Source organism: Coregonus clupeaformis, chromosome 10 (assembly GCF_020615455.1).
Source record: "Coregonus clupeaformis isolate EN_2021a chromosome 10, ASM2061545v1, whole genome shotgun sequence".
Classification (NCBI taxonomy): domain Eukaryota; kingdom Metazoa; phylum Chordata; class Actinopteri; order Salmoniformes; family Salmonidae; genus Coregonus; species Coregonus clupeaformis.
In genome coordinates, this window is record NC_059201.1 from 20,135,174 (window position 1) to 20,156,087 (window position 20,914).

General features: G+C 47.2%; 1 protein-coding gene across 1 annotated transcript in view; it reads right to left on the reverse strand.

The window, feature by feature from the left end:
- The window catches only part of epha8 (eph receptor A8), a 93,395-nt gene that overhangs the window by 30,706 nt on the left and 41,775 nt on the right, over positions 1 to 20,914 (reverse strand). Inside the window, exons 2-5 of the mRNA XM_045222878.1 lie at positions 15,113 to 15,177; positions 3,258 to 3,455; positions 2,032 to 2,181; positions 1,016 to 1,331 (exon numbers count right to left, since the gene is read on the reverse strand). Coding sequence (XP_045078813.1) covers positions 1,016 to 1,331; positions 2,032 to 2,181; positions 3,258 to 3,455; positions 15,113 to 15,177 — 729 coding nt within the window. The remainder of the gene's footprint in view (positions 1 to 1,015; positions 1,332 to 2,031; positions 2,182 to 3,257; positions 3,456 to 15,112; positions 15,178 to 20,914) is intronic.

The window sequence follows — 20,914 nt, forward strand, 5'->3', positions numbered from 1 at the left end:
CCTGGCTGGTCTCGTGTCCTGGGATGTGCGTGACTGGAGAGAGGTGAATTATCACAGTGACCCAGTTAGGTCACAGAGAGACAAGTCCTCTACACACGCACGTGCGCAGGCACACACATATACACGTCAGCCCTCTACTACAGCTACTGCAGCTACCACAAAGACTAGACACTACTGTAATGCTATATGTTTATGTCTTGACTATACGCAAATGGAGAGATTCATGAGACAAGCATCTAAAACATAAAAAACTACATTTTCTAGCTGACTGCTTTTCTGCATACATATTGATCTGAGTGCTAATGGGAGACGCCAACTAATTATGGAAAGCGTGAGTATCTACCCGCCGCAACACACACAAACACATACACATCATTTACCTTCATCTCTCCGTGTGTGTTTGTGTGTGTGCCAAGAGCCGTCAATGCCTTGCTCCCCAGGAGAGTGTGTTTCCTTCAGGCCGTAAACAGGTATGCAAATGAGAGAAGACGTGTGTGTGTGTGTGTGTGTGTGTGTGTGTGTGTGTGTGTGTGTGACAAACAAGACAGGTGAACCAGTGTTCCGTGCCTCATTCGCCTCGTTTGGCACATTTAGCCGACGGAATGCTTTTAGCGTTTAATTATCATGGGGATGTGATTAATAGTTTTTAATTACCGTAACCCTGGCAACCCAAAATATGCACTGGTCCCTAAATGAGGTCAGTCCATCAGAGAAAATAAACAACACAAAAATTAAAGAGAGACAAGAAAAGAAAAAAAGACTTGTGTCTTCCGTGACTCACCACAGCTTATCATCTTAAAAGTTGAAAAATTATTCAGGACTTGAGCTATTCAACCAAACCAACCATCAACTGAACCACACAAAACACACAGAAAACATCCAAGGCTGAACATTGACCACAAATGCACAGATTGAGCACAGGTAGAGTAAAGTAAAGATAAAGTACTGCAGTACAGTAACATAATGTAAAACAAGGTAGCCCAACACAATATCAATGACCCAGAGTGTGACTCACCGACGCAGGACTCCCTGTGCTCCTCGAACCCCGCACTGCAGACACACCTCCCGATGGGCACCAGCCACTCCCCCTCGGCGCTGCAGTACATCTTGGGCGTGTCTCTCTCCTCGGCGTGGTCCACACACTGACCCCTGACCTCCACCAGGGAGGAGGAGTCAGCGCCCGTCACCACGTCAGTGAACACGGCCAAGTTGCGGCCCACGCCCGAGCAGCGCTTGTAGTACACCCTCACAGAGGTCAGGGCGATGCACGCCCCGATGTCCTGGAAGGCCAGGTAGAAGCCTCGTCTAGTGAGGGGGCCCACACCTCGCACCTGGAGGAGAAGGAGGGGACATTACATCACAATGATTCATAAAAAAGAAAAAAATACAAGTGGGAGCAAAGTCAAATGTGGCACTGTGAAAGGCATGAGATTAGGTGCTCCACTCACTTTAGCACCATGCTGGCTAAGAAGTAGAAATCAACATTGCTCACTCAAAACATATATATCAACCAACATCATTTTGCACTTTGGTTTCTTATTTTGTACCCCCTTTTTCCCCCCAATTTCGTGATATCCAATTGCGATCCAATTACGATCTTGTCTCATTGCTGCAACTCCCCAACGGGCTCGGGAGAGGCGAAGGTCGAGTCATCCTTCCTCCAAAACATGTCCCGCCAAACCGCGCTTCTTAACACCCGCCCGCTTAACCCGGAAGCCAGCTGCACAAATGTGTTGGAGGAAACACCATTCAACTGACGACCGAAGTCAGCCTGCAGGTGCCCGGTCCGCCACAAGGAGTCACTAGAGCGCGATGAGCCAAGTAAAGCCCCCCCGGCCAAACCCTCCCCTAATCCGGACGACGCTGGGCCAATTGTGCGCCGCCCTATGGGACTCCCGGTCACGGGCGGTTGTGACACAGCCTGGGATTGAACCTGGGTCTGTAGTGATGCCTCAAGCACTGCAATGCAGTGCCTTAGACCGCTGCGCCATTCGGGAGGCCTTCACTCTGGTTTCTAATAAGTGAGCGAACCTCAGTGTTGAGTTTGAGCCTCCTGACTCCCAGGTCCACTCCAGTGAAGCTCTCATCAGCAGCGATGGTGTCGATCTTGGTGAACTGGGTCTCTTTTATGGCCGCGCCCACCGCTCGGTCTGACTCATAGTAGTACAGGTTAAATGTCTCCTGTTCATCAGATAACATAACACATACACACAGTTGTTTACAGGTTTACTGTGAAAAGAGAAATCAGATTGTCAATGATGAGAAAAAAAAGGACTGCACTCTTGGAATTAAGGTTAATTAAAATAAATCTGTTTCTCTTCTTTGACCAAGTCAATGAGTTGCATTTTTAAGTGGCAAGGTCTAAATCAGGGATCATCACCTAGATTCAGCTGCGGTCCAATTTCTTTCTTGAGTGGATGGTCAGGGATTCAGAACATAATAAAGCAATAAGGCCTGAGGTGGTGTGGTATATGGCCAAAATACCACGGCTAAGGGCTGTTCTTATGCATGACGCAACGCAGAGTGCCTGGATACTGGCCATATACCACAAACCCCCAAGGTGCCTTATTGCTATTATAAACTGGTTACCAACGTAATTAGAAAAGTAAACCGTTAAATTTTTTTGTCATACCTGAGGTATACGGTCTGATATACCACGGCTTTCAGCCAATCAGCATTCAGGGTTCAAACTACCCAGTTTAAAATTAATAATAATTTGTTGACTGCATTGGAATTTGTAGACACACAAGAAACTATCAAGCATGAAATACCCAGCAGCGTTGCTCTCAAACCGGTGAGCCTGGCACCTACTATCATACCCCGTTCAAAAGTACTTAAATATTTTGTCTTGCCCATTTACCCTCTGAATGGCACACATACACAATCCATGCCTCAATTGTCTCAAGGCTTAAAAATCCTTCTTTAACCTGTCTCCTCCCTTTCATCTACATTGATTGAAGTGGATTTAACAGGTGACATCAATAAGGGATCATAGCTTTCACCTGGATTCACCTGGTCATTCTATGTCATGGAAAGAGCAGGTGTTCTTAATGTTTTGTATACTCAGTGTATATCTCTCTATTATGTGTGAGAATACTTTGGAACATATAGTATTTCCAAAATTAAATTTGCTGGTGTTTTTACAATCTTAATGTCCAACAATACAAAATAAAATAACAATTGGGGAAGTTGGGGAACCCTTGTTTAAATCTCCTCCTCTGTCACCTGTCTTACTCTTTCACCCCTCCATCTCGTACCTTGCAGGTGCCCAATACTCCAGGCATGCTGTTACAGTCCCGGAGGGTGAACTTGACCTCGATGTAGATCCTCCTGGCTCCGTCACGAGCAATCCAGCCTGTCCTCAGCCAGTTGTTCTGACTGGGACTCATCACGTTACACACCTGGTACGTGTGGATGGGGCTGAAATACTCATCCATCTCATTGATGGAATCCCACTGCAGGAAGAGGAGAGGAAGATGAGGGAGAGAGAGCGGTGAGGGGTTAAAATAAAAAGTTAGACAAGAAGGGAGAGAGAAACGGTCCTGTTCAATCAAATGTAATCTATATACACATACATGGTAGAAGATGGCTGAAAAGAGAATACCCACACTCCATTTTCTGTGTAAGTAGTTACTAAAATATGTTTTGATTGAAACTTGTTTTCTCTGAAAAAATGCTATTCATGACTTATTCCAGAAAACTTGTATAAAACAGTGCAGGCTGAGTAACATTTATATTTTTTACATTTTAGTCATTTAGCAGACGCTCTTATCCAGAGTTAGTGAGTGCTATTATCCACAGTTAGTGAGTGCATACATTTTCATACTGGCCCCCCGTGGGAATCGAACCCACAACCCTGGCGTTGCAAGCGCCATGCTCTACCAACTGAGCTACACAGGTCCTGGAGGACAGACATGTCAGTCAGGCAGATCTGCTACAGTAACAGCATGGTTATGTTTACGTCCACAATTCCCAGTAATATCATAAGTCAGAAACACATTATGATAAGGACTTTTACACCAGCCTACTGCTTTAATTAGTCCCTAAGTATGGTAATTGCTCACTCTCAGTCCCTCAGTGTGTCAGGCATGAAGACTTGAACTCTGCATTCATTCTGCCCAGTCGAGATGTGTCTGTGACAGTGTTGTTTGTGTTGTACTACGGAGACAGACATCTATACAACGGGCATATCAATTGCATATCAGCTCTAAATTACTATTTCCATAACGTGCGGTATGCTACTGTGTTTGATACACATCAACATTCACTCTCTAAAATCAGCATGTTCCATTGTATATCTGAAGCAATGCCTCAATGCTTTCTCTCAGTATAATGTATGCGTTACTGCTGTGTTGTTGTAATGACTATCATGTTATAAGTGCGTTATGATTAGCCTAGCTGTCTAGAGGGAATACAAGCAGTAGCTACAAGTCATGACTGAGAGAGGTCTTCATCCACACACCTGTAGATTACCTTAATGACACCTAGATAGTGGTGTACAGGCAAGCTCTGTCTTTCTGCTGCCAATTAACTCATAACCCCTGGTATTCTTGTGTGTGTGTGTGTGTGTGTGTGTGTGTGTGTGTGTGTGTGCGTGCCTGCCTGCCTCTATCCAGCTGTGACCAGGAATAGTGGACTGAGTCAAGCATAAAGGTCCAATGCAGTTGTTTTTCTCAATATCAAATCATTTCTGGGTAACAATTAAGTACCTTACTGTGATTGTTTTCAATTAAAATTGTAAAAATAAACAAAGATAGCTTCTTAGCAAAGAGCAATTTCTCAAGCAAGAATTTAGGAGTGGTCTGAGTGGGGAGGGGAAAACTGAAAATTAGCTGTTATTGGCAGAGAGGTTTTGAACTCTCGTTCTTATTGATTTATTATCTAATTTACCGCCTGGTTATGTCACCAGGCAGGCCAAAACTCCATCTCACCAAAACAGGCTGAAATTTCAGGCAGTATTTTCAAACAGCTCTCACACTAAAAGGGCATTATCATCATTTTCACAATTTCACAGCATTATTCTAACCTTGTAGTGTGGAAATATATATAAAACACAGGAAAATAATGTTTTTGACTGCACTGGGCCTTTAAGGTTGCCTACGGATAACATATATACCACTGCAGCATGTGTTCAAATCCAGCCCACTGCTATTTCAGCACATGAGGAGCGGGACTGCCCCACACTGCTACTACTAAACACACACACACAAGCACGGACACACACAGTGCTACCGACAAAGTACTATTCCAAGTCCGCATTCAAATGTAGGCCTATTCCTACTTAAAAACTTTCAAGAGATTCAACTGATGTAGAACCCAGGTCAAACAGAGTAATTGGCAATGAGTTTGCAGAGGCAGCCTTTGCCCTATTTGATAGAATTCCTCAACGGTTATCAAAAATTATTATTTTCACGTAACAGTGTGAGAATAAAAGAGAGAGTCTAGAGAATAAAAGAGAGAGGGAGAGAGAAAGAGTGTGAGAGAGAGAGAGAGAGGGAGAGAGAGAAAGAGAGAAAGAGAGCGGGTGTGTGCATGCGTGTGTGTGTGTGTGCATGCGTGTGTGTGTGTCTGTGTGTGCGCGTGTGTGTGTGTCCATCCCTGGGGCTTAGCGGGTTCCTCCTGAGATGAATGCATTATGTGAGTGTCTGAGTAATTGAAAGGGAAATAGTTGACCTGGGCAGAGCTTTTGGCCGGAGCCAACTGAACTTGGCTCCAGCTAAGAAGACTGAGCTTCCCAAAGAGACCCACCACCTCCCTCCTCACTCCTCCTCCCCCGAGGCAGCACCATAGAGAAATCAATGCAGTAATTAAGATCTTGGAAGTCTCACCCATCTCACCCCTTTCACCCCCTCCTCCCCTCATCTTATCTGCTAAATTAAAATCGTCCTTGAACTCATGAAGCCCTGCTCTAATTAGCCGATGTAGGACCTCTCTATCTCGCTCATTATCCCTCCTACCCATTAACATCTTCTGTCACACTCTTCTTTACTTGGGAAAAGCATATTTCTGCGGGAGAGAAACTATGAGCAGAAGGGTGTTTTCACCTAATGAATCAGACACACCTGGGGGCGGTTCCTTGGCACGTTTGTGACACTTTGAGAACCGGTGATGTGAATAGATTATGAGCCGTACGGGATAAATGAGAAGGCAGTATGTTGTGACAGTAGGATAAAGAGTTAAAGAGACTGGCTGGTTGCTGTCAGTTCTACTGAGTGTTCCATGGAGTGTTTGTTTGCCTGAGTAACAGGGAGATGAGATGACTATCGCCACGACAACATATATAAACGGCCACAGAGACGAGAAGCGGTGTGTTTCTGAGAGCGAGAAAGAAAGCGAGAGAACATTTACTGCCTGCCAACCCAGACAATTTCCCATCAGGATATATCAGATGTGGCAGCCACAGACAACACACTTGTCCCATTACACACACACACACACACACACACACACACACACACACACACACACACACACACACACACACACACACAGAGTGGTGGCAGTAACTGTCAGCTCACTGAATGAGATTTGTTGACACTAACATTTTGTCTATATTACACAACAACATCAACATGTGCTTGTGTTTTAATAAAGATTAAACATGGTGCACCAGAGCCACAGATATACAGTATATGTAAAACCACATAGAACCACAGACAATATTTTGAAGGAATTATTACACTTAATAATTACACTATAATCATAATATCTCTGATTCATCCTGCCTTGTATTCTATTCTTTCATGCCTTTGTTTTATTCCAAGTCATTTAGCATTTCCATTTAAGCGAAATAATCCCTTCAAGCACAAAGAGCTAGGCTTGTGCTGTCTGTGACTGAGAGGAGGAGATGAGCGGTAACAAACACAAAGGCATTGCGATGAGAGAGTGTCACGTCTCCTCCCGTTGCTCCCCTCCGGCGCTCTGATTCGCCGGTCTACTGAGCCACCGGTCTGAGCGCACCACCTCGGCAACACCGGAATGGAAACCCAACGCACCCTAATCACCTCCAGTGCACCTGCACCTCATCACCACCTCTATATAGCCCTGGACTGTTCAGGGTTGTGTTGTGTGTGATTGTTAGTGCCATGTCGTGTACTCGCTCTTTGTTGTTCTCTTGCTCAGTGTTAAGTAAACCTTTACAAAAATACTGGTGGCCCACCTTGGCTACTGATGTCTCCCGCTATATCAACTCCTGTTCCATATGTGCCCAAACGAAGACACCTCGGAAGGCAAACTAGTTCCTCTCCCAGTGCCTCAGTGACCTTGGTCACACCTGTCCATAGACTTTGTCACCGACCTCCCATGTTCTGATGGCTTCACAACCGTCCTGGTGGTCGTAGATCGGTTCTCCAAATCATTCCGTTTTTTGCCACTAACTGGTCTTCCTTCTGCTCTCCAGGTCGCTGAGGTCCTGTTCCAACAGGTCTTCCGGCATTATGGACTTCCGGAGGACAACGTCTCGAGTGTGGAAGGCTTTCCTGGAGAAGATCGGGCCATGGCCAGCCTCACTTCATGATATAGGCCTCAGTCGAATGGGCAGGTGGAGCGCATGAACCAGGAGCTGGGGAGGTTTCTTCGTTGCCACTGTCAGGACCGGCAGGGTGAGTGGGCGAGGTTTCTTCCCTGGGCAGAATATGCCCAGAACTCCCTTGTTCACTCCTCCATGGGGCTCACTCCCATCCAGTGCATCCTGGGGTACCAGCCGGGCCTGGCCCCTTGGACACCCAGCCAGACCGATGCGCCTGCTGTCGACGAGTGGTTCTGCAGGGCCGGACAGGTCTGGGACGCCGCCCATGTCCATCTCCAGAGGGCCATTCGTCGGCAGAAGGACCAAGCCGACCGCCACCGCAGTGAGGTCCCCGTATTCCAGCCTGGTGATCGTGTCTGGCTGTCCACTAAAAACCTCCCTCTCCACCTGCCCTGCAAGAAACTGAGCCACCGGTTTGTGGAGCCGTTTAAGGGCCTCCGGCGGATAAATGAGGTATCGTCCCAGCTGCTCCTTCCCCCTCACTACCGTGTCTCACCCACTTTTCATGTGTCCCCCCCCCCTCCCCCCGGACATTGACGGGAGTCCTGCGTATGCGGTGAGGGACCTGCTGGACTCCAGGTTGCGTGGGTGACGGCTCCGTTACCTGGTGGACTGTGAGGGGTATGGTCCTGAGTAGTGGAGCTTCGTTCCGGCTGGGGACGTTCTGGACCCCAACCTAATTCGGAACTTCCACTGTCGCCGCCCTGACCGGCCCGCCTCTCGTCCTCGTGGTCGACCTCCAGGCCGCGCATCCAAGGGGGGGTACTGTCATGTCTCCTCCCGTTGCTCCCCTCCAGCGCTCTGATTCCCCAGGTCTACTGAGCCACCGGTCTGAGCGCACCACATCAGCAACACCGGAATGGAAACCTCCAGCGCACCTGCACCTCATCACCACCCCTATATAGCCCTGGACTGTTCAGTGTTGTGTTGTGTGTGATTGTTAGTGTCTTGTTGTGTCCTCGTTCTTTGTTGTTCTCTTGTTCAGAGGTTTGGTGCGAGGAGCAGGCACGGGCCGTACCGGACTGGAAACCACGGGTCTGTGAAGGCGCCCTAGCTGCACAGTGCGCAACGCCGGCGCATAGCCTGGTGCCTGCACGGTCACACGCTCCTCAAAGCGAGTGCGGGGAGTTGGCTCTGCTCTGCAACCTGGCCTCGCCAGCCTCTGCTCTAAGTACTGAGCTCTCTGCTGCTGAAGGGTTAACTCCTTTCTCAGCTCCTCCTGTTGCCTGGCCAACTCCTCTCTCAGTGCATCCACTGACTCCTTTTCCCTGTGAGCCTCCTGTAGCGCCTCCCTCTGAAGGGAGAACTCCTGCTCCCTCTGAGCTAACAGCCCCCGCAATGTGGTGGTCTCCTCTCTCAGACTGTTGAGCTGCAGGTCTTGGAGGGCCTCTACTATAGCGCCTCCTCCTCCTCCACAGTCTTTTCACGGCCTCCTGCTGCTTCGTCGACCACCCCGTGTGCCCCCCCAAAAATGTTTCTTGGGGTTGCCTCTCGGGCCTCCTTCGTCGTTGTGCACTTCGGCGTCGCCGTTGATCCTCTCCTGCCTGGGCTTCTTCCTTTGCCCAGGGTCCTTTACCGGCTAATATCTCCTCCCATGTCCAAAATGTCTTCCCCACCTGTGTCCAGGGTGTCTTCTCCTCCTGGCCACGCTGCTTGGTCCGTTGGTGGTGGGATCTTCTGTCACGTTCGTAAAGAATTGGACCAAGGTGCAACGTGGTATGCGTACATGTTTAATTATAATAATAAACACTTGACAAAATAACAAAGCAACTGAACGTGAAGTTCTAAAGGCTATACATCAAACAAGCCAAACAAACAGAAACAAGATCCCACAACATAGGTAGGCAACATGGCTGCCTAAGTATAATCCCCAATCAGAGACAATGATCGACAGCTGCCTCTGATTGGGAACCACACCCAGCCAACATAGAAATACAAAATCTAGATCATACACATAGAAATTCACAGCCTGACCAAACCAACTAAAGATCTCTATGTTAGGGTGTGACATCGTTACTCATCGTGTATTTATTATTACTTTTATTATTACTTTTATATTATTTCTCTATTTTCTTTCTCTCTGCATTGTTGGGAAGAGCCTGTAAGTGAGCATTTCACAGTTAGTCTACACCTGTTGTTTACGAAGCATGTGGCAAATAAAATTTTATTTTATTTGAGTCTGCAGAAACCACAGAGAAAAATACTCTCTGCTCTTAGAGAGATTTAATTTCAGATTAGTGTGTGGCATGGAAGAACCCTTTCAGTCAGTTAAAGAGAAAGGTATAGAAAGACAGAGAGAAAGCGAGACAGACAGACAGCGAGAGAAATGGTGAGAGAAAGAATGAAAGAGAGAATAAGCAGGAGAGGGAGAGGGAACAGGAAAATAAGAGACGGAGACGGAGAGGGAGAGGGAACAGGAAAATAAGAGACGGAGAGGGAGAGGGAAAAGGAAAATAAGAGACGGAGAGCGAGAGGGAGAGGGAACAGGAAAATAAGAGACGGAGAGGGAGAGGGAACAGGAAAATAAGAGACGGAGAGGGAGAGGGAACAGGAAAATAAGAGACGGAGAGGGAGAGGGAGAGGGAACATGAAAATAAGAGACGGAGAGGGAGAGGGAGAGGGAACAGGAAAATAAGAGACGGAGAGGGAGAGGGAGAGAGTATGTGAGAAAGGGAGAGAAAGGGAGAGAGATGATGAAAGAGAGTGTCAGACAGAGAGAGAAGGAAAGGGGGATTGGGAAACAAAAGACAGAGGGAGGGAGCGAGAAAGAATAAAGAAGTGACAATTACAGGAAGTATTCATACCCTTTGACTTATTCCACATTTTGTTGTGTTACAGCCTTAATTCAAAATGGATGAAATCAATTTTTTTCTCACCCATCTACACACAATACCCCATAATGACAAAGTGAAATGTATTGAAAATGAAATATCTCATTTACATAAGTATTCAACCCCCTTTGCTATGACACTCCAAATTGAGCTCAGGTGCATCCAATTTATTTTGATCATCCTTGAGATGTCACTACAACTTCATTGGAGTCCACATGTGGACAATTCAATTGTTTGTACTGATTTAGAAAGAAACATACCTGTCTATATAAGGTCCCACAGTTGACAGTGCATGTCAGAGCAGAAACTATACGAATTCCAAGGAACTGTCTGTAGATCTCTGAGATAGAATTGTGATGAGGCATAAATCAGGAGAAGGGTACTAAACAATTTCAAAAGTTTTGAAAGTTTCTAAGAGCACAGTCGTCTCCATCATTGGGAAATTTAAAAAATATGGAACTAGCCAGACTCTGCCTAGAACTGGCCTTCCGACTAAACTGAGCAACCAGGCAAGAAGGACCTTGGTCAGGGAGGCGACCAAGAACCCAATAACTACTCTGACAGAGTTCCTTGGCTGAAATTGAAAACTTGCCAGAAGGAAAACCCTCTACAGCACTTCACCAATCTGGGCTTTATGGGAGAGTGGCCAGACGGAAGCCACTCCTGAGAAAAACGTACATGACAGCACACCTGGAGTTTACAAAAAGGCATGTGAAAGATTCTAAGAGCATAAGGCAAAAGATTATGTGGTCTGATGAGACACAAATTGAACTCTTTGGCCTGAATGTAAAGTGCTATGTCTGGAGAAAACCAGGTATGTACAGCTCATCACCCATCTAACACCATCCCTACCATGAAGCATGGTGGTGGCAGCATCATGCTATGGGGATGCTTTTCAGCGGCAGGGACTGGGAGACTGGTAAGGATAGAGGGAACAATGAATGGAGCCAAATATAGGCAAATCCTTGATGAGAACCTGCTTCAGAGTGCAAATAACCTTAGACTGGGGCAAAGATTGACGTTCCAACAGGAAAATTACCCCAAGCATACAGACAAAGCAACGCTGGAATGGCTTCAGAACAAGAATGTGAAAGTCCTTGAGTGGCCCAGTCAAAGACCAGACTTGAATCCGATTGAAAATCTGTGGAAAGACTTGAAGATTGCTGTTCACCGAACCGCTCCCCATCAAACTTAACAGAGCTTTAGAAACTCTGCAAGGAATAATGGGAGAATATCTCTCGCATGTGTTCCATTTTTCTGCCATGTTCCTTCTCTCTCACGTGTTCAATTTTTCTGCCATGTTCCTTCTCTCTCACGTGTTCAATTTTTCTGCCATGTTCTTTCTCTCTCTCTCTCTCTCTCTCTCTCTCTCGGTTAGTCCGAGTGTGTGTGTGCGCGTCAGACCTGTGTTTTGGCAGGATCCATCTGTACTGTCCCATCAATTACACACTGTTACAGGTAACAACTGCACCTGCTTCAGACCCTCGGGGGGTTGTGTGTGTGTGTCTGTAAGAAAGATACAAATAGCATGTGTCATGATAATGACTGTGGGGGGTTGGTGGGTTTTTGACACTTGGGCAAATCATGGTTTCAGCTTTGCGAGTTCATCACCCCCTCCTCTTCACAAACACACACACACACACACATACATACACACACACCCACAGTCCTGTCAGTGGTATCGATCGCATCATGGGGCGGCCGGTGGATGAACCTGTCATGGCCGACAAGGAGTGGACAGCAAGATAATAAAGTCTTCGTGCTCTGCCTGATGGCTCCTGACATCTGTGTGTGTGTATGTGTGTGTGTGGTGTGTGTGTGTGTGTGTGAGAGTTTTGCAGCTCTCTGCGGTTCCTGGGGCTGCCCACGGGCATCCTCAGTGCTGCCTGACTAAATTGGATGGAAGGAGGCCCCCTGACGGGGAAGCGTGATACCTCATGATGTCATATAAACGAGCCGCAGACAGGGGGGAGAGCTAGGGGCGCTAATAAAGACCTCTCAATCTGTCACACACACACATGCACAGACACACACACACACACACACACACAGGGCTAATCAGCAGTCTATTACAGTATGTCATATGTCCCATCAGTCAGTCCTGATAAAATCTATTTTAACATCTTTCTCCTGTCAGTCTTTTCCATGTACCTGATATCTCCATTCTGAGGATATCTATTTCTATCCTCTTTCTACAGGTATGTAGCCTACCATACTGAACATCAACCATTCCCTTCTTCTCTCTGCAGAAGTGTAAGATAGTGTTCACACTGGCTGTTCTATACGCATTCTACGCTTCTTGTTTCCTGGACACACAGTGAGCCACAAGCTTTGGAACGTTCCCCTCTTTCTCTATCTCTCCAGTGCTCACCTCTCCATCCATCCCTCCCTCCCTCTCTCCTTCCCTTCATCTCTCACACATCGGTATGCTCTCTTTCCCCTCCCCTCTCTTTCGCTCTGTCTCTTTCCAGGCCTGTCCAGGATTTTACAATCGATGAGCAGTAGGGAGACAATTTTAATCCATACCACAAACCCAATAACACAAACACACACACAAAACAGATGCACGTGCACACACACACACACACACACACACACACACACAGACTAATCCATCTACCACGAGCCCAGTCACTGCTGCTGTTATTCCTTTCCCTATGGGCAGTGGGCTACCTACTCTCTATCTCTGTACACCTCACGCTCTGTCCATAGTCTTTCTCGCTCTCTCAATCTCTCTGTCTCTCTTCATCAGAGGGTTTCTAAAGCCTGATGAGAGGTCAAAGTAAATAATTACATTATAGAAAACTGGTGTTGCTGGGTTGGCACATTTCATACACCATCAGAGTGGCAAAATGTTTTGTCTGTATGTGAGCCTGTGACCCTGTGGGTGTGTGTGGGTGTGTGTGTGTGTGTGTGTGTGTGTGTTTGTGTGTGTGTGTCTGTGTGTGTGTGTGTAGGGGCCTAACAGTCTGCTTCTTGTTACAGAAGCTGTCATGACTCCCATTTATCACAGACCCCATGGGGGAGAGCCTTCCCTCCACAAGGGCACTGCTACCACAGCTCAGCCACTCACCACTACTGCCAACACACACCACGTACACACACACACACACCAAAACACACAAATGTCCAAACACACATATATACATTCCCATACTATCACATAAAGTTACCTTTTCTGCCCAGTCATCTCTTTCTGTCCCTCCATTCCTGCAGTTTATTGGGAGGCCTCTCACACATTTCTGCAACTCTTTTCCTCACACACATACAAAACCCCATGTGTGAGAGGCATCACAAAAATATGCCACTGCAGGGATGTGAACACATACACAGGAATTCAAGGAATACCAAGAGAGGAATATCAAGATAAATCCTCACATCTGTGAAATCACTGAAAATGATCCAGTACATTTTGATTATACCTCCAATTTTAGTATTAACCAGGCCTTTTCTAAAGTCTTGAGTGAAGATACATGTGGTACAGAGGTCTCTGCTAACCACTGCTATGGTTCTGACTAAGAGCCTTCTTGAACTGAGCTTTTAAGGTTATTTTCACCACTGAGATTGGATGAGAATTCCATAACATATGTGATGCGGAGTAGAACTCCTTACCTCTTCTAATAGTTGTCTTGGAACATTTATGCCAACTTCAAACTGACATCTCACAGAGTTTGCCCAACTCTGCACCCGGAGGAGTCTATTCACTCATGTCTATGTCTTAACGATCACATCAGCAGACAATGAGCTGATTGGTTGATTGGGTAATTGTGTCCCAGTGGGGGAGTGAGGCATGCTGGGTAAATCACCATGGTGACATCTCTGACAGGAGCATGGAGAGGAACGTGACAGCTCTAACGCACATTGACGTGTGTGTGTTTGTGTGTGTGAGTGTGTGTGGCAGGACAGTGATAACTCACTGCCCTGATTACTCTGAGAGTGGCTAATTCAATACCCCATGCATCATCCCCCACTGTTACAATATGCTAATTTACTGAAACAGGGGACAGCTCTCTCCTCTCCTCCTTCTTCCACTTCTCTTTCTCCTCCCTCTTCTACTTAGCTTCTTTCTCCTCCCTCTACCAGTTCTATTGGTCTCTTCTTTCTTCTACCTCTACATCTACTATTTTCTTACTCACCCCCTTTCATCCTTTCCCCCTCAACCCCATCCCCCCCTCATCGTCGTTCTTCCTCTGTCTTTTATCTCCCCCTCTGCCTCTTAACAATAACAATATAAATGGATTGCATTTCTTCCGACTTGTCATTGCGTCTCAAAGCGCTTTACACTTGTCTCCCCTTCTTTCCCCTTGTTCTCCTCCTTCTCTCTCCCTCTATGTCTTTCCTCTCCTCTTTGCTGTTTTGTGAGATCAAACAATGTGTCAGACTGACGAGATAGGCAAAAAGGAAGCTGATGGGGGAATAATGGGGACATCAGTGTACCAGTTCCATGCATTGACAGCATTTCACCACTGGGCACACACTGGTTGAATCAACGTTGTTTCCACATAATTTCATTTCAAATAGATGTTGAATTGACATCTGTGTCCAGTGGGTCATTATTACACTTTACTGGCACTTTCAACAAAAGGTTATAGTTAATACACTTTACTTCTCCACTGTATCTCTGCTTCAGTCCTGAGATGGATTACACACACACACACACACACGCACACGCACACGCACACGCACACGCACACGCACACGCACACGCACACACACACACACACACACACACACACACAGGATAAATACTTACCCCATGTGATGGGTATGTTAGCCAGCCCCAGTCTCCTGATATCGAGGATGTGTCTAGTAGATTCACTGCAAAACAGAAAGAACATCTGTGAGGATAAATATATATGAAATGTGTGTAGTACTCACAGTCACACACACTATAATGTGCAAAGTCATCTTTGATACGTATTTATACATTTGGAAACACCATTAAATGGCTTTGTGTCTCTCATAGGTAGCTATCGTGCCCATTCCTGAGCTGCAGGATTTTACACATTGGCAACAGTGCGCCACGGTTATTATAGTTTTGTGTTTTATTTCTATTCGTTTTTCCATTTCTATTTGAAATTATGTTTAGTTTCAGTTATTTTTCATACCTGATTTGCTATTTTATTTAGTTTATTTTTAATGTTAGGGACAGAAAGTACAGTCAGGTCCAAAATGATTGGCACCCTTGATAAAGATAAGAAAAAAAAGACAGAATAAAATAAATAATACAAATAGCCCATAAAGCAAGGAAGCACAATAACATCTAAGATCCCCACCATATTTTACAGTAGGTATGGGGTTATTTTCTGCTTATGCATCCTTATTTCGAAGTCAAACCCACCACTTGTGTCTGTGGCCAAAGAACTCTATTTTCATGTCATCTGACCATAGCACCGGTTCCAATCCAAGTGCCAGGCGTTTACATTTGTTGGATAGCATGACAATAAGAATACGTAAGATGATGGGTCAGGTCATAGGTTAGGTTAGGTACTCTCTCTTGTCCATGTTTACACCAATCTAATGCTTTTTAACTTTTGTAGTACATGTAAGAAGAATCAAGTACTGTTACCTTTATCTGACAGAAAGTACTCAAAGTAATCCCATAAGGGGCTTTGTTGTTTTTCGACCGACCACTGGATGTTTAGGGTTTGCTGTTGCTATTGCTCATGCTCTACACTCACCCTTTGGCTACGCTAGCGAAAATAAGGCGTTAACCAGTGGAAGAGTCAATATTTTGTATGGTCAATGGGAGAGTGCCGAATTTACTTCATTTCAGTTAACTAAATAATTTTTTCATGACTAGTTTCAGTCTTTGTTTTAGTTTACTATAATAACCTTACTGTGTGTGGCTGCTGGGTCTGACTTTAATGGGCTAACTAATCACCTTCCCACTGTTGAGGTTTCTCACTGGGTGATCAATAAAGTCAGTCAGCACACACTGCCATTTACAACTCATACTTCTCCATTCCAACCCCAGCCTCAGCCCTCCATCCAGCATGGAGACACATCCCAGCCCAGACAGCCAGCCACCCCCTGGGCTCTACCCATGTTAATGCAGGCTCCAAGGTGACCCGGAGAAATGTGGAGGTGAGTTTGGTTTTGTATCTCTATGTCACATCGCTTTGTGTTGCACAGCTCAGCTCACACTGAATTGGGATGTGACACCAGACAGAGACACACACACCTGTGTGACAGGTGTGATAGATGAGGTAGGATGCCTGAAGCTGGGGCCGGGGCTGTTGTCACAGCAACCTGGAGCGGAGCATCACAGCAGGTGATGTCACCTTGACCCAGTTTACCCTCCGAGCCCTGGGAGCCTAAACCTCTGCCTCATACCCAGTATGGTCGGTATAATATAATATATGCAATTTAGCAGAAGCTTTTACCCAAAGCGACTTATAGTCATGCGTGCATACATTTTTTATGTATGGGTGGTCCTGGGAATTGATCCCACTATCCTGGCGTTGCAAGAGTCATGCTCTACCAACTGAGCTACAGAGGAACACGTATAGTATAGTTATGCCTTTCTCTCTCTCTGTAAAAAAGGCTGGCCCTCTCAATGTGACTGACCTTCATGGATCCTAATGATTGTATCTGTTTCCCTTTTAGAACCACACCTACAGTGGGGAAAATAAGTATTTAGTCAGCCACCAATTGTGCAAGTTCTCCCACTTAAAAAGATGAGAGAGGCCTGTAATTTTCATCATAGGTACACATCAACTATGACAGACAAATTGAGAAAGAAAATCCAGAAAATCACATTGTAGGATTTGTAATGAATTTATTTGCAAATTATGGTGGAAAATAAGTATTTGGTCACCTACAAACAAGCAAGATTTCTGGCTCTCACAGACCTGTAACTTCTTCTTTAAGAGGCTCCTCTGTCCTCCACTCGTTACCTGTATTAATGGCACCTGTTTGAACTTGTTATCAGTATAAAAGACACCTGTCCACAACCTCAAACAGTCACACTCCAAACTCCACTATGGCCAAGACCAAAGAGCTGTCAAAGGACACCAGAAACAAAATTGTAGACCTGCACCAGGCTGGGAAGACTGAATCTGCAATAGGTAAGCAGCTTGGTTTGAAGAAATCAACTGTGGGAGCAATTATTAGGAAATGGAAGACATACAAGACCACTGATAATCTCCCTTGATCTGGGGCTCCACGCAAGATCTCACCCCGTGGGGTCAAAATGATCACAAGAACGGTGAGCAAAAATCCCAGAACCACACGGGGGGACCTAGTGAATGACCTGCAGAGAGCTGGGACCAAAGTAACAAAGCCTACCATCAGTAACACACTACGCCGCCAGGGACTCAAATCCTGCAGTGCCAGACGTGTCCCCCTGCTTAAGCCAGTACATGTCCAGGCCCGTCTGAAGTTTGCTAGAGTGCATTTGGATGATCCAGAAGAGGATTGGGAGAATGTCATATGGTCAGATGAAACCAAAATAGAACTTTTGGGTAAAAACTCAACTCGTCGTGTTTGGAGGACAAAGAATGCTGAGTTGCATCCAAAGAACACCATACCTACTGTGAAGCATGGGGGTGGAAACATCATGCTTTGGGGCTGTTTTTCTGCAAAGGGACCAGGACGACTGATCCGTGTAAAGGAAAGAATGAATGGGGCCATGTATCGTGAGATTTTGAGTGAAAACCTCCTTCCATCAGCAAGGGCATTGAAGATGAAACGTGGCTGGGTCTTTCAGCATGACAATGATCCCAAACACACCGCCCGGGCAACGAAGGAGTGGCTTCGTAAGAAGCATTTCAAGGTCCTGGAGTGGCCTAGCCAGTCTCCAGATCTCAACCCCATAGAAAATCTTTGGAGGGAGTTGAAAGTCCGTGTTGCCCAGCGACAGCCCCAAAACATCACTGCTCTAGAGGAGATCTGCATGGAGGAATGGGCCAAAATACCAGCAACAGTGTGTGAAAACCTTGTGAAGACTTACAGAAAACGTTTGACCTGTGTCATTGCCAACAAAGGGTATATAACAAAGTATTGAGAAACTTTTGTTATTGACCAAATACTTATTTTCCACCATAATTTGCAAATCAATTCATTAAAAATCCAACAATGTGATTTTCTGGAAAAAAAATTCTCATTTTGTCTGTCATAGTTGACGTGTACCTATGATGAAAATTACAGGCCTCTCTCATCTTTTTAAGTGGGAGAACTTGCACAATTGGTGGCTGACTAAATACTTTTTTTCCCCACTGTATATAAATCCTTTCAATGGAAGCAGCTGTGTGTGTGTGTGTGCGTGTGTGTGTGTGTGTGTGTGCGTGCATGCGTGTGCGTGCGTGTGACAGTTAAGACAGTAATGGGCCTCAACATCGTGTTCTAACCGGACAGCAGACAGAACCAAAACCAATAAGCATTAAGTACTAGTGGGTGAGGGCATTCACAGCCGACCGCTCAGACGAACTCCATCTAGCCGTTTTTACATTGTCCTAGTTCCAGACGGATTCTGACCTGCTATAGTTGAGATGTTGAGGTGCCCCGAAGAAGAGTCTATGCATCTTGCCAAGAGACACCTCTCACCACCCACCTCAGCACACACCGCCACACGAAGCCGCCATGCACTTGAGGAAGATGAGCTGCGAGGCCCTACACACCACTCTCATCTAAGAGACTACCAGCCCCACTCCATGCCCTGTTTGTGGTCATGGAGTGACCACACCCTCTCCAGTTGGGAGCTGCAGAGGGAATATAAGGACCTGCGTCATGAGCAGAAAGAGCTCAGAAGGGCGTACCGGCCTGAGTCACCGTCGCGGGAGCACCGGTACCGCCGCTACTCTAATGACCGTCACCACTCTAGGTCCCCCTGGCTAGAGCCATCGTCACCATCGCGAGACTGCAGCCGATATTCCCCTAGTCAGCCTGACTACGCCCCTGAGAGACACTACTCCAGGTCTCCCCGGCCAGAGTATTCGCCACCTCCACAGGACCGTTGGGACTTTCACTACGTTCCAAGGTGGTCCAGTTATTCACCAGATCGTTGTCGCTCCAGGCCATCCCAGCTGGAGCATACACCGTATCTACCTGAGCATCAAGTTCGCCACTTCCCCCCGAGGTGGTCCATCTGCTCCCCCGACCGACGTCCCACTAGGTCCCCCCGGCCTGAGTCCCGGGAGCGTCAGGTCTGCTTCTGCTCTTCAGAGCGGCCTAGCTCCCCAGCAGATCGACACCACTCCAAAGTACAGGTCTGCAGTCTCCTGCCCTGCTTGGATTGTAGCCCCCTGACTTATTGGGTATGCAGCATCCTAGCCTGCCGGGCTTAGAGCCCCCTGCCCTGCAAGGCTCTAAGTTAGGTCCCCTGTCTGTAGGTCTGCAGTCTCTGGCCCCGCATGGATCACAGCCCCCTGCCTTAGTTGGTAGGCAGCTGCCTAGCCCACCAGGTTTAGTGCCTCCTGTCCTACTAGGCCCAAGTTCACTGCACTGGGTTTGCTGTCTCCAGACCTATTTAGCCTGCAGCTCCCTAGCCTTTCAGGCTTAGAGCTTCCTGCCCTGATAGGCCACAAGTTACCTGCGCTAGGCCCTCAGTCCGTATAACTAGGTCCTCAGTCCTCAGCTGTACTAGGTCCGCTGTCACCAGCCCTAGTCGGCCCTCAGTCCTTGGCCCAGGTGGGTCATCGGGCTCCTACCCCACTAGATTCAGAGTTACATATTCCTCCAGTAGGCCCAGAGCTCTACCGCTCTTCTAGCTCTCAGTAGTTCTCCCTGTCAGGTCCATAGTCAGTTTCCCTGTCAGATCCAGTCAGTTTCCCTGTCAGGTCCAGAGTCGTTCTCCCTCTCAGGTTCAGAGTCAGTTTCCCTGTCAGGCCCAAAGTTATCAGCACTAGGCTACCAGCCTTCAGCCGTTCTAGTTTCGCTGTCTCCAGCTCAAGTCGGCCCTCAGTCCACTGCTCCGCCAGGCTATAGGTTCTCTGCCCCACTAGGTCTGCAGCCACCAGCCGCAGTCAGCAAGTAGTCAGCTTCCTCAGTGCTACTCGCCAAACATCCTGCCCTAATTCTATGCCCCGGATCTCCCGTCCTGCTAGGCTCTGAGTTATCTGTTCCTCTAGATGTGCAGTGTCTGCTCCTAGCCAGTTCGCAGCCCCCAGCCTCAGCTGGCGCCCAGTCGCCTATACTAGAGCTCGGCTACAAGTTCCCTACTCAGCTAGGTTCGCAGCCTCCCACCATACCTGGCTTACAAGTCCCCTGCCCTGTCAGGCCCTGAGTTTCCTGCCCTGCTAGGCCCTAGACCCCTGACCTGGGGGGACCCACTGTTCACTGACCCAGTTCTGGGGGGCTGCCCGCCTCCTGCACGGGAAGACTCTCCGGCCCTTGCACCTGGGGAACCACCTGACCTCATCTCTGGGGCCCAGCCAGCCCCTGCCTCCAGATCCCTGACGAGCCTCGCCCAGGGGTCCCACCCTGCTCCACCATGGTAGCCATCGCCTTCAGCAGTGGTGAGAGAGTCCCCAACCCCAGCAGCAGCCAGCCAGCTGCCAATGACAGTTGTGGCCGGTATACCACATTCTTCCGCCGCAGTAGGCGAGCCACCTCC